At 38.0% G+C, this 23,820-nt stretch overlaps 3 protein-coding genes across 4 annotated transcripts; 1 reads left to right on the top strand and 2 right to left on the bottom strand.

The window, feature by feature from the left end:
- Positions 1–2,201: 2,201 nt before the first annotated feature.
- LOC116255320 (uncharacterized) lies at positions 2,202–5,045 on the top strand. The gene is made up of 4 exons (XM_031631124.2): positions 2,202–2,589; positions 2,780–2,902; positions 3,625–3,786; positions 3,878–5,045. Exons 1-4 carry the CDS (start codon positions 2,459–2,461, stop codon positions 4,512–4,514), a joined length of 1,053 nt encoding a protein of 350 aa, XP_031486984.1. The 5' UTR covers positions 2,202–2,458; the 3' UTR covers positions 4,515–5,045.
- A 1,902-nt stretch (positions 5,046–6,947) lies between these two features.
- Positions 6,948–13,842, bottom strand: LOC116254944 (dol-P-Glc:Glc(2)Man(9)GlcNAc(2)-PP-Dol alpha-1,2-glucosyltransferase). Its single transcript, XM_031630614.2, has 8 exons — positions 13,655–13,842; positions 13,484–13,572; positions 11,617–11,950; positions 9,577–9,853; positions 8,522–8,659; positions 8,223–8,415; positions 7,748–7,890; positions 6,948–7,672 (listed from the first exon to the last, which is right to left on the bottom strand). The coding sequence occupies exons 1-8, from the start codon at positions 13,742–13,744 to the stop codon at positions 7,413–7,415; spliced, it is 1,524 nt and encodes a 507-aa protein (XP_031486474.1). The 5' UTR covers positions 13,745–13,842; the 3' UTR covers positions 6,948–7,412.
- Positions 13,843–15,576: 1,734 nt separating this feature from the next.
- On the bottom strand, positions 15,577–22,774 carry LOC116255128 (U-box domain-containing protein 33-like). Of its 2 annotated transcripts, none has more exons than XM_031630887.2 (7): positions 22,427–22,774; positions 20,517–20,635; positions 19,499–19,608; positions 18,904–19,306; positions 18,735–18,824; positions 18,137–18,664; positions 15,577–16,864 (listed from the first exon to the last, which is right to left on the bottom strand). In XM_031630887.2, exons 1-7 carry the CDS (start codon positions 22,770–22,772, stop codon positions 16,190–16,192), a joined length of 2,271 nt encoding a protein of 756 aa, XP_031486747.1. In that variant the 5' UTR covers positions 22,773–22,774; the 3' UTR covers positions 15,577–16,189. The 2 variants fall into 2 exon arrangements, with proteins under 2 accessions (XP_031486747.1, XP_049933662.1); XM_050077705.1 differs by having other exon boundaries at positions 22,476–22,644.
- Between the last annotated feature and the right edge of the window lie 1,046 nt (positions 22,775–23,820).

Raw genomic sequence — 23,820 nt, 5'->3', positions numbered from 1 at the left:
GTGACTCCTTGAGACACATGACCTTTTTTAGGCTTGTTGGGTTTGTCAATATATCTCATTTCAATCAGATATCCGACTAATCGATTCTAAAAAATCAGATATGAAAAAGAATTTAATATTTGATTAAAAAATCGGATCAGAAATCCAACTTATTTTTAGACAAGTATTCGATATTTAATGCTAAAAATTGGCAAAATTCAGTTCAAAATTTGGATTCTGATATAAATATAAAAACTAGATTTGAGTCGGATTCACATTGTAAATTCTATTTTTTGATTCGAGATGACTTTTCTTTCCTTGTATGTAAATGTATGGTTATGATGGGTCATATCTCCAAATCTAATCCTTTGACATCTCACATCCCCTTTTATATCGAGTTGATGCTCACGAAATTCGAAAAGCGACTGTTTGCGTAACAGCTAGGGCCGGTTTTCTCTGTAACAATTTACAGCCCATTTGGTTATGAAATAACATATATTTGCGTATATAATTGTCACACATTTGAGAGAGAGATATATATAATATCTATTGCATTGTTTAAGGTCAAACTGCATTACTTGTATGATATTGCTGGTGATAATGATGTTTTGCCGTTGATTTATTCCTTTAAATATTTTACCAGAGTTATCAATTAATTTGTTATAGAAAACTTGTCCCACATACTTTCAGCACCAGATGTTACTCTCTCTCTCTCTCTCTCTATATATATATATATATATATATATATTGTCGCCTATGAGCTAAGAAAATACATTAAACAAAAGGGATGACAATCAATAAATGATATTACACAAATAAAGTTGTTCTATGGTAGATAAGAACACTCGATAAAGTTTCTTATGGGTTGTGTTTTGTACATGGGTGTGCATTGGTGAAGTCCCAGAAATTTTGGGTAGAATAGAACACAAATATACAAATGCACTAACACGTAAAAGCATTTGCAGATTCCACCAAGTTTCCAAAAATTAATAACGGCAGTACGCGTCTAAAAAAGATCCTAGTTGCCAAAGTCAATGGCATCTCTAGGTTAGGCCAAGCTCCGCCCCCATTCGCCCTGACCCACTGAATCAATGGATCATAAGGCCTCTGATGGCCCCTGGGTCCATGTAATAGCTGAGCTAGAAATTTCTAACAACCCGGCACTAATATTTTATAAGCTTTGATGACATCTATATTAGATTTGAGGAAATAAGTAAAAGGTAACCAAGTATCAAATATGTAAATGAAGCAATTTGCATGTGGTGAGGTCGGGCAATTGCTCACATCAGCTTATATGTGCCTCCACCACTAGGTCTTGGACTAATAACAGTGTCTGTCTTACTAGTTTTCATCGATCTAGCTAAGGCATGGGACCTATATAGCCCATTAAAAGAAGCCGTGTTTAATGCGTTAAAGAGTTTTTTCTCCTTTTTTTTTCATTTTTCATGTTTTGACTTTTTTTTTTCCAATTTTTTGATACCAGATTTTTATTTTTATATTTTCTTTTACATTTAAGTTTTCCGATTTTGACCATCAGACTAATGGTTTGAAATTTTCTATTTTTTTCATAAAAAATATGTATGTGATCGGACTGGATATACCTTGATTTACATTTCATTTAGTCAGATTGGAAATGAAATTTTAATCTTATTACTTGGAAGATTCAGATAAGGGATGTAATTTCAGATTGATGAAATTTTGATCCACTTACTTGTCATATCTGAATCCGGTTTTAATAAAGTCTAAATCCGTGTTCAAATCTGAAACCAGTTGCGTAGAGTCCAGTCAAATTAAGCTCTCTTAAAATCAGATCTTCCTGAACCCGAACCACTTACATTCCTACTCCTCATTGGGCGTAAGGCTCGGGTCTGATGACATAATTCAAATAAAATTTGGAATGCGGTCTAATCAAACGGGTTTTGGGACAAAATCTTTTAATTTAGATTGGATCCAGGTTTTCACTAGGGTTGCAAAGCAAGTGGGTTAGATCTGATACTAGGTCAGGTCTTGGCTCTTGAACTCCTGGATCCAAACCCTGGATCTTGAAACCCAAGTGAAAGATTCAGTGGATTGAATTGGAGATGAGGTAACAAACGGCTCGTTCCTGTCCTTGACCAAACTGTGAGGCGCATTTAAGTCATTTGGTTCGTGGTTGACTCAGAATCAGTCTTTGAAACGGTTAGTTTTTCTAAATTCGAAAGCAACGGGTGATCTCTCCATCTCTCTCTCTCTCTTTCCCCACATGAATTGACTGGCGAGAACTTCCAAGCCTTCTGATGGCGTTTTCTTCCATGGATCCACCTCTGTATTCTTCACCGGATCACTAAGATCAAAACACACCCACAGAGAGAGAGAGAGAGAGAGAGAGAGAGAGAGAGAGAGAGATTTACTGGGTTTCGTCATTAGTAGAGTAGTTGCAGAAAAAATCTGACCTCCGGGGTGTTTTCCTCCAGCACCCTCTTCTTCTTATTCTTCAGAGATGCCAGTTGTTAGCAACAGCAATATGGGCACCCCTTTCCTTAGCGAGATGAAGAAGCAGGCTTCCTTCTTTCTCAGAGATAAGCTCAGAAGCGCTCGGTTGGCCTTGACCGACGTGACCCCTGCGGAGTTGTATGCTCCAATCTCGATGGCTCGTTTTTCTTTCTTATTATCGTTATATTGGATTCATGTTGCTGATCTAGAACTTGGGTGTTCGAATTTGTGTAGTTATTAATTTTGGTTTCGTATTGTTCACTCAATAGATGACTGTCTGATTTTCTTCAAAATTTTCTTCTTTGTTTCAATTATGGGGTTTCAAAAGAATGACAGAAGAAGCGACAAATGGTAATCCATGGGTACCCGATGCGAGGACGATGAGTATGATATCAAAAGCAGCCTTTGAAATTGGTGACTACTGGAGAATTGTGGAAGTCTTGCATAAGAGGTGGTTTTTTTCCTTCTATGAATATGATTTTTCGTATTATATTTTTCTCGTTGACTTGTTTCATAGTAGAAGTATGCCTACATGATTGATATATATCGTTCTAGTTATTTTGTTTCTTGAAGGCATTTTTAGCTTGTCTTCCTTATAACAAATTATTCTTGGAAAACATTCTTCTAGGTTGTGGCCTTTCTTCTTTTTGTTTTTGTTGTCATGTTTTCCTAATTGATCTGAATGGTTAGATTTGGGTGCTTAGAGGAGGAGAAGCTGTTCTGTTAATCTCGAATAACTACTGTATTTTAATGTAATATTTCAATGCAAACACTTCTCAATTCCTATCAACATTAAGAAGGTTTGGCCTCGTTAGGTTCGGAATCAACAACCAGTTTGGCGTTTTAATAATCCAAAATTGATATATTCTCACTTCTGAATGAGCTTTCTTGATCATAATTTAGATGAAATTAGGATTCTCTTTCTCTTATTTTTCGTACGAGATCCGTTTAATTTTTGTTTTTACTTTTTCTTAAAAAAAAAATTCAACAGTATATTTTCTCCACCTTACTGATCTGCGCTACGCAGTATTTTTTGGATTAGATGGTTGGAAAGGAACAGAGTAATGTATATTAGGCAGGAGAAATTTTGGTTCAAGCTTCTTCTCTCTATTTCATTGCTTCAGTCCCTCAATTTGAGTAATTCAAAGTCCTTGTTTTTAACCATCCCTGCAGGTTGGAAAAATTTGATAGGAAAAATTGGAGACGGTCTTATCAAGCTTTGGTACTTCTGGAGCACCTTCTTACCCATGGACCAGAGAGTGTTTGTCTAGAATTTCAGGGTGACAAACAAGTTATAAAAGAGTGTGGGAATTTTCAGTATATTGATGAGAAAGGGTAATAATGCACCTCCATTCTACTCTGATATTTTTTTTTTTTTACGAAATTTGAAGTTTTCAACCGCTAACAATTTTTTTCTGAATTGCAGATTCAACTGGGGCCTTTCTGTTAGAAAGAAATCTGAGATGATACAGAAGTTTCTTGATCAGGGAGACCTTCTCAAAGAAGAGCGCCAAAGAGCACGGAAGCTGACAAGGGAGATTCAAGGATTTGGGAGTTTCTCTCTTAGATCATCAAATTCACCAGCACAAACATTAGGAAAATATAATAAGTCAATTGCACGGTGTAATTCTCAGTGTGATGACTATCCGGAGCAAGAAGATTTAGCGTACTCGACGGACACGAGTTCCACAGAGATCAGTAAATGCAGATCAAGCTCTGACTTTTCTGCAGATTCAGAGTCCCCTGTATCTAGTACCAACAGTCATGAAGTTAGCAGCAGGTTTCTGAAGGAACGAACAGATGAATCGAATTCCATGAAGAAGAATGAAGAGAATGAAACCTTAATGATCATAAAGACGAACGGAATTGTCTCCTCCAAGAGTTTGAAACCAGAAGACCACGATGATGATTGGGATCCGAGGAAAGAGTCGCAGCCACTTTTGGGTGTTAAGGAAGAAGATTTTATGCACTCAGATTCTCCATCACCGGTGGGTAGCATTCATCCATTCAGTCAACTTGAAGTGCAGGGCAGGGTTAGTCTGCTCTCTTCAAGAACACAATGAACAGATCTCTAAATATTGGTGGGCGTTTATATATGCAATCTCTGTGTGTTTGCATCACTAGAGGCTTAGTTTCTTTTCAATTTCTTTGTGGGATTTTGATACTCACGCTAGGAAGTACTGTTCTTGTACAAATGCTAGAAACAGTGGCTTCAGGCTGACCTGTTTCAAGCTTTCATATACTTGGGAAGAAGTATTCTTCATGTTCAAAAGGCTAGAAACAGTGCTTCTGGTTGAATTCTTCAAGCTTACATGTCTATCATGTTTTGAGCTTCAGAAGGAGCAAGGTTCAATAGAAGCTTCAGCGCAGGAGCTTAGAAATGCTTGCTTAGTTAATTGTTGGTGATGTTCCAATTTTCTTCATTAAGCCACTCTCCCTTTGCAGCGTTTGCCTCTTGACACAACACAGGTTTTCTTCAGGAAAGCTTCAGACTTTTGTATAGAAAACTAGATGCTAGGAGGGATGGTAGATTTTGCCATGTAAATTTAATCTTTATTGGATATATTATAGATAGACTTCTTCTTTGTGTGACAGAGGGAAAGAGAGAGTGATAGAGAGATGGTTGTCCTTTTCCTTAGAGATAATAGTTGAAACAGAAATCAATATCAGACAAGCCGAAGTGACAAAATGTAGTTTTCATTTCCAGATGTCGAATTACTGGCTCGCTTTCACAGTAGTCAGTACCCACTGCGTCCGCTTTTATTTGAATTGAAATGAGCAACATGAAGTGAAAAAGAAAAAGTAAAGGAACCTGAAGAGCGGCAAAAAGAAGAAAAAACCAATGATTGAAAGTTGTGTTTTGTACTAGATATTTAAAAAGTTACAGCAATTGGTTAAGTCTTGGACGTAAAAGAAAATTAAAGCTACACGGGAAATCAATTGATGGTGCGGAAGAAAGCTTTCTTTTGAAAGGGTCTCGTAGACTTCGTTCCCAAATGCCAACATTGACAGCAGCAGTAAAAAAATATTTTGCCTTACTCATGCTTCGATGAATTCAACTGCTTAGAAAAACAATAAGACTGGGAACATTTAAAATATTTGACGGATATTTATACTTGAAACATGAGGTGCTCTCGGGATAAACCGACAGGAATCGATCTAGTTTGCATTTCGAAGAAAGAAAAATGCTTTTTCTTCTGCATAAAAGGCAAAGAAAAAGAAAAGGTTCCACGCCGCTAGTAAGTACTGGAGTGGCCTCCATGAAAATTATCATCATATTTATCATCTTGCAATTGCTGTTTCCAACCACTCTCTTATTTCTGTCTTGTTGTCCCCCCATAAATCTGACATAGATACTTTTATTGTAAAAATTGCCAACCAACTTCATCAAACGAAAAGTAATTCTCACTAATTAATAGTTATTGAATGATAACTTCAAATTAATTTGTATGTTTTATGATTCAATGTAGCCTTATGAAGCAGCGTAGTTAGGAAGAAGGGCTGTGAGGTTGACTTGCTTTCTAATGCGTAATAGAGAAGGGAGAGTTTATTATTTCTCCATGGAGAGAAGAAAGAAATGTCATTCTTGAACTCTTGAACCTGAAATTTTACTGTGACAGTTGTCGAATGGATTTTTTTTTCAAAAAAAAGGTTGCTGAGGTTTTCCAACCATGAACACGGGATATTCTGTAATTCATTTTTTTCTAAAAAACTTATAAACACAAATTTTGGGCTGTACGAATGTCATCTTAGAGTTCAGATTAATACATATTGGATCATGATTTCTAACAATCTAGGGAACCCTAACTACTGAGTGCCTCTTTTCTTATTGAATGCATGGGCACAGTAATTATGGCGTCCATGGAGAATGGTTTGAAGTCATGATTCATCGGTAGCCATCCTGTTAGTGGCTTCCCAAGTTATGAACGGAAAAGAGAAAAAAAATGGATCAACAACAAAAGAGAAAAAAGGAAGGAGGAACCAAAGAGGGATAATGTTTTATACGTAGTTCTTCAAAAGTGTCAGCTAGTAGCTGGTAAAGATTCGTATCGCTTTCGAAAGACTTCATTTTCCGTGTTTCCCTTGTTGCAGATCGATGGCTCACCAGTAACTACTTTGTGGATATCCTGACATGCAATATATTGTTTTAGGATTATCAAAATCTTAATACAACTTAATAATCCCAATGCATGTCAAGGTCATGCCTACCCCTAATATATTCAGCCAGTGCCATGGGTGACATGCACCCCACATGAAGGCAAAAGTCTCCAAGTTCAATGTTTTCAATATTGTCATAGAGATGCATACTACATGCAGCAGAAACTCTGGTGGGCTATTGTTATGTGAGAATCCAGAAGCATTAGAATGTGGTAACCACACGCAAGGCCCCATTGACTGGTGGGATTGGCGTACACTCACTCTTGCGCAAAAGTAATTGCCATTGTTACAGATAAATATCAAGCCCCTCTAATCAAATATCAATAATAAAGAAAAGATTTTGCAACCAAAGAATGCATCTCAATTGCTTTGCTAGTCAACAGGGAGCCAATTTTCCACGATCTGGAGAACATGGAAGAATTTACTGGTCAACATTGTGAGCTGATGATTCAGTATTTAGTAAATGAACAGCATGACAGTGTTTAGTAAAATAAACAGCATTTGATTGCCAACCTCCAAGATGACAATAAGCTACGAACGCCAGGATGGAGCTCTAATAATTACAGCATTCTTTCAGATGGAGCCTGAATTGGGGACCAGAAAATGAAATTCCAAATAAAGAACGCAGATTCCAAGTTCCCTGAAAAGGAGCATGACATGGAGTCTCAGCCGAATCACCAAAGACGCAGGCACTTTTCCTGTCCTATGAAGCCCGTGTATCATGTTCTGGTTTGATGCCTTCCCATAAGAAATGTGATTTTCCTTGGTTGATGAAACCTGTGTAACTAAAAGGATTCTAATCCCTACCACATGAACCTTTGGATTCCAGGTTCATGATCCCAATGAAAAGGCTGGAACAAGAACATCCAAATTGTGAACAAGTTGACCACAACATATTGCAAACCCATGATATACCAGCTTTTGTTGTCACCTATAGGAGATTGGAAGACCAAGAAATAAAATGGGATGGTGTAATATCTGAACTCGATCAGTGGTGTGGGTATGAGAACTGCTGCACAAGCAAAGAAATACAACAGGATGCAGATTGTCTTTTGTGATTTTCCTGTATCAAAAAAATAAAAACAGTGACGAATTGAATTTCCTGGGAAACTGCATCACTATCAAGTTAAGTACGAACCTAGGACATTGAAGATGGAAAACCATGAGTAAACATAAAATGGCACCAGAAGGTATTTCATCAACCAGTGTACTTGAATAATTTTCCTCCATATATAAAATGGATAATGCCGGTTATCTGCAAGAAGATAGGGATGTGCTATACTGCACACATGAATTTCATGAACTTAGTTGTTGGAGCTACAATAAAAGCAAATGGAAAATGCAGGAAAACAAGGATATGAAAATTAGGAGGAAAGAAGTGCAAGAGTAGAAGAATCATGAAGCGTAGCAATATCCAAGAAGTTGTCGTAACACAACTTGCCATTGCACCTCAGAGGTGGTAAGCTACCAGGTATGAGGAAACCAATGAGCACAAGTGGACTCCATCACTAAATGAGCACAGAGAGAAGTGCAAATCCTTCCATTTGCTATTTCAACGTTGGGCTCAGATTAATACAAATTACCAAAAAAATTCAAAACGTAATGCATTTTACCTGAAAAAATGCACCGAGATAAGCCCCAAAAACAGAACTAGGAAACTAGATAATTTTCTCTTTGAGAAAAATTCGTAAATAGCCAGAACTTGGCCCAGACTGAAATGTGTTGAACCCATGGCAGCAGCAGAGACCAATCCAAAATATAGTATCTGCATGAGGTGTGGCGAAACTACATGAGCATCCTTTGCACCTGTATGTTTTGAAATTGGCAGAAGTTAGAAAACAAATGAGAAAATAGACTACAATTTGTGTAAAATAAAGACAAGGAAGAACATAAGGTTTTAGGAATTACATACCAAGAACAATGCCTCCATTCCATAGAACAAAAGCAACAAATGTCAAGAAGACAATAAGATACAGGAGGAATGAAATTAGTATCTCAAACTTCAGGTACCAGAGTCTACAAATGATAGTGCGGACTTCATCAAGGAACCCTGCCATATAAGGCCATTAAACAACAAAAGTTAGAAACACAAAGAAAGCAAAAATTTTATCTTCCTAAACAACGACAGATAAGTAAAGCAAATCACAGGCAGATGAACAAGGAAAGGAAAGACTCATGCTTCAGTACTAAAAGAAACAGACATCTTAGCAATATTTTTATTGACTGGAAGTCATCATTCATTTTAGGGTAGTATGTGTATTGTCAAGCACACATGCATACAGCCATACACTCACATTTACATGTCTATGTGCATATGTATTTTGATAGGATTCCATGTAGGACTACTCAAATTACTTGCTAGAGTATGTGAACATATGCAGATGCAGGCTTGAATAGGTACACAATGGCACTGTGTATGTATTTCAATTTAGAAGTATTAAGGTCAGTTTACTTCTGTTGCCTGCTTTTACAGAAGACCAATAAATAATTTAACAATTTGTCAAGGGAAGTAGTGTGTGCGACTTTTGGGACCTCTTATTGTCACATCTATTCTTAGTTTTTTACAGTCCCACATTTTGGCCTCAGAATCATAACGGCACTAATTTTGAAATAAAAGCAGAAATCAGGACAGGAAAGTTAACATATTAAGCATCAAGGAAAACCTGAAGTACAACGCTATTGAATTCAAAAAATATAAGAGAAATTTATCTTTCAACCAACTGAGGGAGAACAAAGTGACTACAGAACTAATCTTGGAGAATAAATCACCATTTGTTAAGATAAATGAATAAAAAATACTGCCAACAGATGTCTTCTCAATTTTCATCTTGTGGCCAGTATTGGTACAAGTGATGAGGAGCACAAGACTCAAGTCTTACGGTAATTCTATTTTCCACACAAACTTTAAAAAGGAGAAAGCTTTTAGGTATAAGAAATGGGAATTGTAGAAATATAAAAGTTACAAACCAGACCCTGGAGCTTGACTTGAATTTCCATACATCAAGCAAGAACCTGCAGCAGCATATGTGAAGTTTCCCTTCCTTCGTTTTCTCAAATTGCTGCTTACTGATGCATTCTTTACATTAGCCAGTTCCTCATTTTTGTTAACTGAAGAAGTGGAACCAATTGATGGTCTAGGTCCATTCCCTTTCAGAAGCCCCACATAATCAATAGTCCCAAGACATGCAACAAACAACATCCATATCACGTTCGTTTGGCGAATAGTTATAGCAATTCCACCTAGCTGTAAAAGAAAATGAAACGTAAAAGAAAAAAATCTAATATTTAACAATTTTCTAAGAAGGCAACTAAAACTTTTCTATGTGACTTCATATCCTAAGGTAGCTTCTTTTTCCTTTTCCACACCTGAATGCAGTTCCGGAGGCCTTTCTGCTGTTTCAGGTGAAAAAAAATATGGATGACATGCAACAGAAAGGGAAAGAAATTCTCGAAGAAAATGGACATGAAAAGCAGTTTTCAGTGGTGAAATTTTAGAAATATTTGATTGGTACTAGTTCTATCCTTCCTTCCCAAGAAGTTCCTGTAGATGCAATTGCAACTGAACTCCACCAACTAGAACCATAAATTAAACAAATAAGATGATGACATGCAACTAAAACAAAATTCAACAGGTATACCTTTTATTGTTCCAAAGGGCTTATCATGAATCCTCTAAGAAAAGTAAGACATCTGAACAAACTGAATGACAAAAGCATCAAACTTTCATGCCTTTCGGCCCTTTGGTCTTCAAGGTACATCAACCCAGAAGCTTAGTACCTATGTCACATGAGTACGTGGTGCGGGTGCGGGTGCCGGAGCGGCACATCCCAAAAAAATTTAGGTGCGGCAAAGGTATTTTATTATTATTATTATTATTATTATTATTATTATTAATTTATTATATATATAACAGAATAAGAATGTATATATTATCATTACTATTTAGTTATTAATGTATATAACATACTTGCATAATTGTATTGCATAGGAAAATATCAGAACAACATATATTATATATAATATATTATATATATTATATATAGCAATTTAGTAATATGACATACTAACAGTGTAACATAAAACATAAAAAATTGATAGAATCATAGAAGCAGAAATTGAAAATTTGAAATTAAAACTTCAAAAGAACAACACGAACCACAGTTAGTCGGCTGCATAATGCATATATAAAAAAGCTTATATTATATATTATAAGTTTATAACATGACAATATATCACTATATCAGTTGGAAAGTATATATGCACGGCTGCATATGTACATGACTGACAATATATATTTGTTAGTTGAACTTTGAAATTTTTATAGTCGATTCAAGAACAACTGAACAAGCATCTAAAATAAAATACTAAAATGTATACAACAATAATACCAAAAAATGGGACACATTTAGACCGGACGTGGGTTGACCACACCCGACTCGAGTTTGATGCGAGTCGGGTGCATGTCATAAATGGAAAAATATAGTCTGGTGCGGCTGACCGCATCCGACTCACGGTGACTGGGCTCGGGTGCGAGTCGAAGTCGCACCTATGTCCGGTGCGCACCCGACTCGACGCAACTCGGGTGCGGCAGTAAAATAGAAGAGTCTGTGTGACTTAGCTTAGTACCATATCAAACAGGAAACAGAGATAAAGCTGCAGAAAAGATGGAGAAGTGACAGTTTATGAGTTCAAAATTATCCAAACATATAATCAGTAAGCGAAAGGTTCTCCATTTTGCTCTCAACCTGCTGATGCACTCATTCTCTTTGTTTAACTCTCTTCTTCCTTTAACACTGTTTTTGCAGAAATTTTAGGAGTGTAAGTCAGAACTTTATGCCCTAAAACCAACCCCAGAATATGGTGTGATGGGTCAGTAGTTACAGGCTTACAGCCACAGGTTAAGGGCCTGATTGTACCATGATAGCATCATGTCAAAGAACACTAATAATATTTAGCAAGAGAACTTTTTTTTCATTAAATTTCAACAGATTAACCTATTACACCTACCAGTGCGCTTAACCAATATGATCTCTTCAAACAAGATAGATACATGGCCATTACTGCGGTTGTGGAAGCTATGTCTGTGTAGTAAAGATAAGTGAAGAACCAGTGAAGAGGGTATAAGGCTAAAACCACAGCAAATAAAGTTGCTCTCCCTTGATTAAGACCTGGCCTTGTGTGCACAACTATGTCATAGAATAGCACAGCACAAATTACTGCCAATGCGCAATTGATGGAACGAAGAACTGCAGCTGAACATAACTCTGAATATGATGAAACTGCTCCAGTCCACCAGAAGCCTGGAAATATAGTAGCAATATGTCCAAGTGACAAGCAATACCTGCAACAGTTTTCATACGTTCACATCAACAACATAATAAACCAATCACGTCATATCAAAGTCACTTATTTGAACTTGGAGATCCAACACGGTAAGTAAATAAATATATAATAAATTATAATTTGCTTGCATATTAGCAACATTCACCAAAACCAAAAGATGAATATCTACAGCTAAAGGGACATCACACGTCATTACTAAATCATGTTTTCAAGCAAAGAAATAGACACTAATCTAGTGTACATCTATCTCACTAGCTAGTCATTACGCCTTCAAGCACACTCCCACACTGATTACCTAAAAGGTTTTGGATGCAACTCTGACTAGAAAAATCCCATGATCAGCCGTGGTAAGTGCAGCCAATGCAGATATTCAAAAATCTATCCTCATTTAGGTACACGTCGCACCCAACTTTCCAAAGGTTGGGTTTGTAGAATGTGTCTTACGCTCATACATTTTATTAGCTTACGCTCATATAACAACACATAAGACGGCTACCAAACTAGAATGTCAACTACTATGTGCATGAATTCCTGAACCTTTTGGTCCCTAAAACACCACAAATGTATCCACGGGTTGGTAAAATTTTAATAGAAAATCTACATCATCAGTATTCTGTTGCAGAACGCAGACAATATAACAAATTTTCGAGGACCGGAAGAGAATCAACGGTTTAACATTGTTCCAAATGCATTGCGCAAATCAGGTAACAATGGCAAGAATAAAACATGAACACCTCATACTTTCACATTCCGTTAATTTTACAAACTAACCACGCAATTAGGCGTGCAAACCTAGTGCAAACATGTAATTTAGTTCTTCAAAAAGGTCCCCAGAACCTTAATCCATTACAGAATTTAACCAAGTTCTGGCTTTCTCCTTTCTAATACATACGACGAGTTCCGGTCCATCACTGACGCGTGAAAGTCTATCAGAAAAAACCATCATCACCAACTAATTCGCCGGTCCTTCTACCACAAATCAAAACCGAAAAGTGAAATCTAATTAAATGTTGAATCGAGAACATCTCTTCCCATAGAAGTAACTTCCCAACGTGGGAAAGCAACAGCCTCAAAACGAGCGACAGAGAGGAAGGGACTGAAAGACCGACTCGGTCAGCCGGTGATGATATATGCTTGAGACACAAAACCAATTTGATCGCAAGATCAAAACCTTAAGGACAGATAGAGGATGCAAATGGATGGGGGCCCCAGGGGAAGGGTACCAAGACATCGCTTTCTTTATAGACAGACACTGGCAGTAGCTCCGGAACTGGAACTAGAAAGTGACACAATTCCCACTTTTGACATCCCAACAAGGTCTTATACGACCCCTCTTAGCGGAATGGGTGGCAGAACTGGAGCCCGGCGGGGAGCACCTCAGTATTCGATCGCGAGCAGTAACTGGGAGTCCTGTTACACCTAAGGCCAACTTCAATTCAAGAGGATTTGTTGCAATGTAGCTCCATTAAGAACCATAAATAGAAAGACGTGACATATTTGCAGAAATAGAGGTTTGAGAGACGACCCTTACAGGCCAGGAGGAGTCGTGATCATGGAATTCCAACTCCTAAAATTGAATCTGCAGTATTCTTGGGCTTGTGGCACGTGAAACACCTCGTCCTGCAGGCACAAAAGAATGAGAATGAGAGAGAGACAGAGACAAGGAGAGGCACAGAGAGTGAGAGCGAGAGAGATTACAGACCATGTAAGGCTCAGGGACGATGCGATTGACCATAAAGGAGAAAGGGACAGCCCACAGTGCTACCACCACCGCCACAGCCAGCCTTCCCATCTCCTCTTCCTGCCAGTGAACGCCAATGTGCGAGAGAGAGAGAGAGGGAGAAGGGAGAGCCCCGCCTACTTCTGATCCCACTTCTCCTATGCCAGGGAAAATTGTGGGGAACCGGAATCGAACCTAAAAATCAAGCCATATATCTTGGCTGTTGCCACGTTGGAAAACCAAGTTTTTTCCTCGACAGGGCTGCGATCGGAAGGGAAAGGTAGTTCTGGAGAGTAACGATAACAAGTGGATCGGCCTCTTTGGATGATGGACGCGATCCAACCGAACTTGGCATTTATATCAGTTCCAATCTAATAATGCAAAATTTATCTGAAATTAGGTCCCCACTTGAAGCAACAAATCATGTTGGGTCTGCATTAAGATCCAAATTAGATTTGATTTCAATCTTGTTTTCCTTTTGCCTTTACGGGGATTTTTTCTAACATCTTTCTTGCTAGTCATAATACATAAGATTCAGATTTGGGTTCAGATCTGCCATATTAAATTGACTTCAGATTTGGGTTCAGACTAGCCTATGCCAAAATTTAGTAGTGCTGCCAGCAGAATTTTTTGCTCGCTTTGTCCGGGCTGATAATCAAACGAACAAGTAGTTCTTGGCTTGGATCATTTTAGCTTGTCTCAACTCGGTTCAACAAGTTAATGAACTGGACATGAATCCGTTCGCTAGGATTGGCGAGCCAAGCATGAGCAAGTTGTATTTGACTAAACTTAGCTTGAACGAGCTATTAATGAGCTGCTTGTCTATGTCAGTGTATGCCTAGAGCTCCATTCATGTTTTTTTTTTTTTTGCATAAAACTCACTAATATACATATACTTTCACTTATTAAGCCAATTAACGTCTTAAATTTATATTTTAATCATGAGCAAAGAAGGTTAGCTTAAGGTTTCAAAATTCAATTATGCTTGAACAATCTGGTGATCGTTATATCACACTTACAACTTCAAGCTTGAGCGTGAATCAGTACATAAATTAATCAAATTCATGGGACAAGTTTGATCAAGCTCAACTCTTTCGAGACGTGCCTACTTCTTGTCTCTTCGAGACATCTGATAAAATTGGAACAACGCATAAAAAGAATATCATCGTCCCTCAACAAGAATGAGAGGCACAGATCGGGAAATGGTTCGCGCCACCACACGGACTTGATAGAGGACTTGGCTCTCGGTACAAAGTTTGATGCTTCATCACTTGGTATGAAAACCTACTACAAGTCCGCAAATGACAAATTTTCCGCGATAGCCATTGTCATCAAATTTTTAAACCTTTTTTTCGCTTCCATCCAAAGAAACCTTAAGGTTTTTAATTGCATACCTAACAAATGTAAAACATATAAATTTTTCTCTTTTGGAAAAGTATCGAGTACACAAAAACCTAAACGACGCAAAAAGTTAATTACAAAATTATGAAATTTTGAGTTTCCTACTAAACATATTTAAATTTATTAGAAATGAAAAAAAGCGCACAAATATTTTAGCAATAACATGATATTTCCATTTAATGATATTTCAAAATATATGAATTTTTCACAATTTTTTCCATTTCCCCTTACTTCTCCATTCTTAACGTTATATGTTGAAGAAAAAGCAATATTTAATAAATATTAAATAGACATGAAATAACGGAAAAAATATAAGACACCAGAAAAGCTACTTGACGTCTCAAAATAAAGCGACTTCTCTGGCAATTTCGGGTTTCTGCTGGCCATCATGTTGACTTGCGAAGGTCTGAAAATAAAGGATTTCATAAAACTGCCCATAAGGGGATCCGGTCATCCAAAGCAAGAGTCACAACATTTGCCATAATGGCGCAGAAATCAAGGCATCATCAACGCCAACAATGCTTACATAAAACAAACAAATATTTATAACATTTACATATGCACATGAACTGGGAGATGTACACGCAACAAGAAATTCCTATAATTCTCTAATTAATGGATAACCTACTCAGATACGCTGTCGATGTGTGGAGAACCTGAAGCTGGACATTATAGCTTCGTATCAGAATGTCCTCCTGTTTAATATGAATGATCCAGAATGGATCCAAAGAAATGCTTCAACAATCTCCACTGCCGCCAGAGCAACTATGGCACCAAACAAAGGTTTGTAACACAGGCACCAGGGTGATGCTGGCTATCAGACAAATACCTGAGTCACCTTTCCCCTCCACAAAGCTACTCAATGTGTATACTTTAATGAATATATCTCTGATTATTCAAATATCTGATTATTCAAATAACCCTGAGATTACCACTTGGAAAGGATGACAGCAGGACTATTTACACATTTGCAAACTAGACAGAGTTTCTAAAATGAAGCACCTGAAATGGTGTGCCATCTGCTGTGGTAAAATATATGCCTTCATAAAAGAATGCGAGCAAGCAATCCTTTAATGTGGAGCAAATGGATGGATAGTTCGTGGTTAGCATATCTTCTTAAACCATCTTTTCCAACTCCTGTACCACCTCTGGGGACAGCTTCAACCTGTCCCGTCTATTCAGCTCACAGCATCTGAGGCCCAGCTCTATCATTCTTGTTGCTGATCTCATAGGCCATTCACCTGCTGACACATCAAGAAATTCCTCCAACTTCCCGCAAGCTGATGCATGACGAACTTTTCTTGCCAATCCCTGAGGTTGCCTGCCAGTGACCAGCTGTAGAACCACAATCCCAAATGCGTACACATCTGATTCTGGGGTAGGACTTCCAGTCCTCTGAGTCTCTGGATCCATATAAGCAAATGAACATTTAGGTTCAGTGTTCTGGAAGATGATCCTGGACTCTGAATTTTGTTCTGGTAAGAGACGAGAAATGCCAAAGTCCCCAATCTTGCATGTGAAATCAGACTTGAGAAGAATGTTTTCAGGTTTGAGGTCACCATGAACTATCTTCTCAGGCTTCGATGAATGGAGGAACAGAAGTGCAGAGGCAATTTGAGAAGCAATTTTAGTCCTTATTCTCCATGTCAATGGTGTTGTGTTCAAGGAGTGGGTTAAATACCGTTGAAGACTCCCTTTAGGCATGTATTCATAGACAAGAGACAGAGCCTCAGGGCAGGCTCCCAAGAGTATCAATAGGTTTGGGTGGCGAATCTTACTAAGAACCTTAACCTGCAGCATAATGATAAGATATTAGAAAAAGAAGCACATAAAGCGTAGACCTAGAAAGTCCTTAGCATACCCAATCATTTTCACAAAATCAGAGAAACGGTCAAATTAGGCACATATGATGCTACTTCAGTAAGATTAAATTGGATTTTCCCTCAGAGTCAAAGTCTCTGTGCCAAGAACAATTGCTTTCAGCCAAAAAAAGAAAGCAAAATAAAGTTCTCACATTTTTATCGAGTTTTTTCACTTATTAACGAGAACATGTATTTGTGTAGATGACGTATCAACGAGGAACATTGAAACTGAAAATATGGAACCTCAGTCAAAAGTCAACCACAATAAGTTTGTTGAGTTAAAACTAAAGAAGGTTGGGTTAAAACTTTGACATCATCAAGAACTCTTTCCAACACAACTTGTTCAGACTTGATTACAGTTAGATAATGCATGACCGTGTCATAATTAAAACACTGAATTAAGTATGATTCTCATCCTCAGCAGAAAACATAGAAAGCAGGACAAAGATTCACATAGGATAGCAAATGATTCTTTTCGTTACATTATCGTCCCTTTTTTCCTGCAATAGAGAAGGAAAAGGAGTAAATGTAAATCCAACCTGATGGACCAAGTTGAACTGAAGTTTGAAGAGTACCATGACATTGATAAACATCATAAACCCATGCGATGCAAAATCTATTACTCTTCACTACACTTAGATAGTTCCTTTCTTGAAGTCAGAAATAGGGCACAGGTGATATGCTGTCACATGAGTGCACGTGTAGGTGCAGAAGTGGCATTTTTTCAAGAAAAACTTGGGTGCTGGTGCAGCAAGGTTGTGTTTGCGTGCATGCTTGTGCATATGAACTAAAAGAGCCATATAATTATGCCAGCCTCAGCAAAGTAGACTTGTGTAAGGAAGCCTGTTTGTGTGCATGTCACATAGTGACATAAGTGACATGGCAAGACTATATTTGATAATTTGTGTTGAATATATTAATTCAAGGGCATGATTAACCCAAGTTTTTGAGGTACTGTTAATTTAGTCGATGCAAAAAGTAGTTGCTATACAATCACAAGAACATTCACAACAACAAAGAAACTGTAATGATGTAATCAACACTACATGGAAGCTGTAATCAATAACCAAAGAAATTGCACCTTGAGACTTGAGGCTGGAAAATTATAAATACCTCAAGTTAACTTCAAGTCATGAGAAAAGGTAAATCACGATTGTTATATAACACATTTATATGCTTATCGACCAGGAAAAAGGTTTACCTCTTGTTGGAATTCTAATATGCTGTACATGTCCTCAGGATGAAAATTCTTGATGGCCACTGTTCTTCCAGAGATCTCGCCTTTGTAGACACAGCCATGCCCTCCTTGACCAAGCTTGAAACTCTCTGAGAAGCTGCATGTTGCTGTCTGAATATCAAGAAGAGTGTATTCTGAAAAATCATTTGCCTGTGGGGAAAATGATCCATCAAAATCACCAGAATCATGCCAAAGTTGGATTTTCTGTATGGTTTCATCTCTCAATTTCCTGACACTGTTTATTTGACGTCTAAGATCAGCCAGAGACACCTGCAATGATGCCAGCTTCCCAGTTGTCTCACCTAGTAGCGGTTTTGAGTCACCAGTTTGGCTGTCTAGAGAGGCTATTACTCTCTTTGCCTTCTGCATCTCTCCAGTGATCTCTTCACGTTGTTTCAAGAGTTTTCCAAGTTCAAATTCTGTTTTTCTTAGCTTGTCTTCTGCTTCTTGTAGCTCCTTCTCCTTTGCATGGTTCACTTCAATTTTCCTTTCCTGGAAAAGCACATGGAAATTTGTTACTTTCCATAGCCATCCTAATGTGGAAAAATATGAGAAAACATACCTCACTAAGGGCATCATTGCTAGATTTCGCTGCTTCAGTTTTTGCTTCTATAATTGTACCAGTCAGAAGCTCAAGTTCTATATATTCTTCCTGCAATAAAATTGTTCAAAGATCAGAGATGGTGAGGAAAAAAGTAGGATATTATGGACTTCGATTCTCGACCACTTACACAATTAGAACCTGAAGTGTGTGAAGTATGAGATGAAAAATATGAAGACCGCACAAGGAATGAATCAATTTTTTCTATGACTTTCTTCACTGGTTTTAAATAACTCAAATTGTTGCCGCACGCTTCACTTGTGATGCCAATACTTGGTTCTGATTTGCAAGAGTTGGATTGTGTATAACGTGGATTAAACTCAATCATTTCTTTCTGACATGGCAATGACCTTGATCTCAATCTTTCTCCTTTTGTACTTCCTTCAGGATCAATGGATTGAGCTGGTTCAAAAACTTGAGTTGCTTTTCTTGTCCGGATGCTTTTCCCTTTGCATATGAACCAAATCTCACAGAAAAGAGGGGCATTCTTGACAGCATATTGTGCTTTGCTAGAGCTATTCGCTTTCAAGCAACTGCAAGAAAATGTAACAGCAGCTAATAAAGCCAACCATTCTTGCACACCTCTACGCACACAAATTTGATTACTGATCTAGTAAAACATCAGAAGATATCATGCTTTTCAAGATAAAACATTTGCAGTCTAGTTACTATATGATGCCAACATTTGCTATAATTATCTCAAAGCTGTTGAAAGCGGATCATACCTCTCAGAAGCTGCTCCCATTATAAGCGTCCTGATACCATAATGAACCACCATATCTACTAGACCAAACTGAACCTGTGTTGCTTCAATGACGACTGCAGTGGCTTTCACCTGCAAAGCAATTAGCATTGTAACACACTAACAATGAAGAAGCAGAGAAAAGAAAGAAAACAGAAAAAAAATTAAAACCTAAGTTCGCCACTACTCAAGAAAGTTGTTGATCACACACAATAGATTGTAACGAAAGTTTCCCCATCCAATAATGACCAGCAGACACTCATATTGATCAAAAGATATACAAAAAAAGAATGATATCCTCAGTACTAACAAACTTTATAAGTTTATCCCATCATGCTTCAGATTAACCTACTAAACAAATTTTACACCCAAACATTTTTCTCATCAAGTAATTGAAAGATAAACTCAAATACATAATCATGCTTTCACATGCCATGAACAAAGATTCACATGCAATCTGATAATCAAAACCATTTTCAGCAAGATTTGGGAGATTGAAACTGTGGTAATGCATGAGAAATTATGAAATCTGAATTATCATTAATATCTGGCACCAACAAGAGTTTCACCCAGCTGATTAAGGGGCTGGACTGGGCCCTCAAGTTGAAGAGCGTCAAGTGTTCATTACACAGTGCAATCTGTTAGCGTAATCTGTAGGGTCTGCCAAACCCCTGCTTTCTATCAGAAAATGAAAAAATCAGTTTATAAAAGATGTTGGACTGCAACATTCCAGAAAGAAGCAAACATATCAATATATGCTGTCTGTTATCAAATGCATGTTCACTGGTTTCCTGTTACAGGAGATATGCTTCCTAGCATATTGAACTTTTGCATGAAAAGAATTTGGAAAAGAAAGGCAATTCTCAAATTAGGTAAGCTCTATAGGAAGGTTATCAGCACAGCTGACTTATTGTAAGTAAACTGAATAACAAAGAGTAGATGCCTACATGGTAACAATACAGATGTTTATAACAAAAACAGCAGAAATCTAGGCCATTCACCTTGGCTCTTCTGCAGATATTCAAATAATTGCAGAGGGTTTTCTTCATTTCCTCCTTTTCTTCTATCCTGTATGCTAAGAGTGCCTCTGGACTTGCTTGGCTTGCAGGAAGTTTACCCACTATAATAGACAACCCGAAAATTTTCATAATCAATAAATAAAATATTTAATTTTCCAAATTCTGATGAAACATGTATGAATTGCTGGGCTTCTTCTCGAGATTTAGAAACAAAAAGCAAATCCTTAAAATGCAATATGAAACATAAGAAAATAAGTGCTACTGTGCTTATAATATACATAACGTGCAATGCTACACATGGTAAAAGCAAAAGCATGCAGCCAATAATGAAATTAAAACTCAAATGCAGGTCAAGACTTGTAAAATAATGTAGCAAACACACATTTGCATAAGATAATTATGAAAATAACCCCAAATATATGAAGACTAGGATGATAAGCCTAACCAAAATTAATGTCATAAGTGCTAAGTCCATAACCATGATAACCATATGGGCAAATGTGTGCATGTCGTGGAAGAAGTGCTAAGGCCAAACGTACTCATGGAAGACCAAGAAGCATGAAACAAAGGATAAAGTCAGATATTCTAATGCAAAGGATCTTTCTCCCCACATAAATAAGGAAATCTAAATAAGGTTAGAAGCTTATAGAAAATGTGAAAACACGCTCGGTAGTTAGCAGTAATAGAATAAGCAAATTATACATAAGGAAATATTTTCTTAGTCATGTTAATATACTGTTATGAGAACCTGAAAGGACGGAAGAGAAGGAGAACAAAAGTGCGTCCATAAAACAATTCAAAATTAAAAACTGCTTAGACAAAGAACCTGAAAGGTCATAATCTTTCATCAGCTTTGCGGTACTGGATGAGGGTAATGAACGTGATTAAGGAAGACGAAGAGATAAATATGCTTCCAGACAGTTGGCCCAAATCTAATCGAGAAAGTCTTTACGCCCATGAAGGAAATCTTGTATTAACAATGAAAACCATTAAAAAAATGGACGGAAAATGCAGAAAAAAAAACCATGCAAGAAAATTGGAAAAGATTCCACAATTTTGCATGAAGTAGAGAATAAATTAAAAGATTTAAAACAAAATAAAAAAAATGAAAAATGCCTGAAATAGATTATGACAAGAGAACCTACCGCGTAAAGACGAATATTGAACAAGTAAAGAATAATTTTTTTCGTAACACCAAGCGACTCTCTCTTCTGCCCCAGCTATTGAATATTTGACCTCTTTCTGAATGCGAAGCCATATAATCCAAAAAGGAAAAAAAAAAGGAAAGGGCTACCCCCTGAAAATGCCCCGCCCATAGAAAACCTGTTGTCGATGGGGTCTTTGCTCGGTAGAAAAAAAAAACCCACAACTCCTTGGGGTTATCCCGCGCTTGGAAGGAGTAGGAAAATGAATAAATATAGTGATTATTCTTCGTCGCCGTAAATAGAAAGAGAATGGAAAAATAAAAGAAAAAGAAGATAAACACTTAAACCACAAATACGCTTCAAACAGAAGAGCATCAGAGCAACACTCAACAGTCGCCATATCCGTAAACAGGGGAAATCATGCATTCCGGCACAAAGGAAAATACAGCAAGAAAAAAGACGATTCAGGAAAAAAAAAATCTGATCACTTCGACGTCTCCGCGAGAAACCGTAAATTCTCGCGTTCAGCTTATCTTCACCAATCACCACAAAAAATCGTATCGAAACTTAGAAGTTCTAAAAGAAGAAAACAGCAAAAAGGAGCACGCAATTCCTTCACCGATCACTTTTCTGTTCACCAGATTTTAAAAATCCTCTAGTTATCAAAATAAGATCTGAAAAGAAGCCAAAAAAAAAAAAGAGGAAAGAGAAAGAAAAGAAGCAACGACGCGCCGAGCAGAGACATACGCAGCGTCGGGATCGTGCTCGACGGCCGATGGACGTGAAGGAGAGTGACCTCGCGGCTTGGGAACTGCAGGAAGGTCCATCTGAGCAAGCACGCCGCCTTGTCCGCGGTCTTTCCGACCGCCACGTAAACTCTACCAGGGGAGACCACCGGCTTCTCCTCCGGAATCGCTTCCGGTCGATGCTGAGAAGCCGAAGAGGAAGACGCGGAGGAAGAGGAGGAGGAGGAGGAGGAGGAGCACGAAGGCAATGACGAAGCCTGAAGTTCGTCGCGCTTTGGATGCGGAGATGTGGAGGAGGAACCGGTCGGAGGCTGGAGTCCGGCGGGCAGGGGTCGCAGGAGCTCCATAACGAGTGTCACGCAGACGGACCGGCGGTCGCCGGAGAACCGTTTTTATAGTTGGTGGGAGTCCCGGCCTGCCCCGCCCCGCGTAGGAAATTTCACCATCACCCAAAAATCTTCCCGTTAATTCTAATGAGAGGAATTATTTCTTGAAATTACAGAATCCGTCCTACCATTTCAAAGAAATGGCTGCTGTAAGAAACATCTCCACAATTTTCTGATAATCCCTCGATTTGGGAAGCACAAAAATCTTTGCATACCTGGTCAGGTGCGTGTGTTTGTTGCTACCCTTTGGTATTACGGAGATGAAGTAAAGGTACCCTAAGGTTGCGTTTGATCACCACAAACATGAGATACATTGTCATGTAATGTAAGATCACAACATAAATCACAGTCAGTCTTTGGTCCATGGTTTTGAAGTCCAACCTCCTTCCATGAGTTTTACAATGTAACATATATTTGAGATTTATGTTGAAGGCTTCAAGCTGAAATATACATTTTAGCTTTTATTAATCACAGCTCTCCTTGGATTTGAGATCCGTAGGAAATCAAACACAACCTAACCTAAATCCTTTTAATGCACCGACACAATCCTGGACCCTAAGAAAAATGAGAAAGAAGAAGTTTTCTTCTTCGGCCATGTGGTGGGGTACCCCATTCACTCAAAAGCAAAAGCAGGAGAAAATGTTTCACAGAGTTCACAAGTAAATAATAATTAAAATTATGATTTCAAGGAGGTAAAGGGAGAGTCAAGTGGTGAAAAAGTTGAGACGATCCCTGTTGTGGACATTGAACTATAGTTAGAGGGTTGCGAGCAGAAATTGTGTGATTATTTTGGACTAAGTGGATCCGTGTTTCATCTGGGTCCCCTTTGCCGCAAACCCGGACCATGAACAAGTTACTTGGAAGAGGTCGATGGTCCAAGTTGAGACGAGCCCAGATGAGACGTGTAAGTCTGGTCCTCCAGGGTTTGACCAAGAGCCCCTTGGCTTTTGACCCTTTCCCAGTGTCCAGTTTTGGACCATAAAGTCAAGGTTAAGCCGTCATGGTTAGA

The sequence above is a fragment of the Nymphaea colorata genome, chromosome 5 (genome assembly GCF_008831285.2).
Source record: "Nymphaea colorata isolate Beijing-Zhang1983 chromosome 5, ASM883128v2, whole genome shotgun sequence".
NCBI lineage: Eukaryota > Viridiplantae > Streptophyta > Magnoliopsida > Nymphaeales > Nymphaeaceae > Nymphaea > Nymphaea colorata.
This window is presented reverse-complemented; position numbering and strand designations above follow the sequence as displayed.

Bases quoted from the DNA above. Each gene is read 5' to 3' on its own strand.
- LOC116255320 (XM_031631124.2), top strand. From the start codon at position 2,459: ATGCCAGTTGTTAGCAACAGCAATATGGGCACCCCTTTCCTTAGCGAG. The intron at 2,903-3,624 runs GTGGTTTTTTTC...CCATCCCTGCAG, and splicing joins GTGGAAGTCTTGCATAAGAG to GTTGGAAAAATTTGATAGGA. The intron at 3,787-3,877 runs GTAATAATGCAC...TCTGAATTGCAG, and splicing joins CAGTATATTGATGAGAAAGG to ATTCAACTGGGGCCTTTCTG.
- LOC116254944 (XM_031630614.2), bottom strand. From the start codon at position 13,744: ATGGGAAGGCTGGCTGTGGCGGTGGTGGTAGCACTGTGGGCTGTCCCT. The intron at 11,951-13,483 runs GTAAGGGTCGTC...AAACTGTTGCAG, and splicing joins ATCACGACTCCTCCTGGCCT to GTATTGCTTGTCACTTGGAC. The intron at 9,854-11,616 runs GTAGGTGTAATA...TTTCTTTTACAG, and splicing joins CATATTGGTTAAGCGCACTG to CTAGGTGGAATTGCTATAAC.
- LOC116255128 (XM_031630887.2), bottom strand. From the start codon at position 22,772: ATGGAGCTCCTGCGACCCCTGCCCGCCGGACTCCAGCCTCCGACCGGT. The intron at 19,307-19,498 runs GTATGATCCGCT...ATTTTCTTGCAG, and splicing joins ATGGGAGCAGCTTCTGAGAG to TTGCTTGAAAGCGAATAGCT. The intron at 18,825-18,903 runs GTAAGTGGTCGA...ATTTTATTGCAG, and splicing joins ACACTTCAGGTTCTAATTGT to GAAGAATATATAGAACTTGA.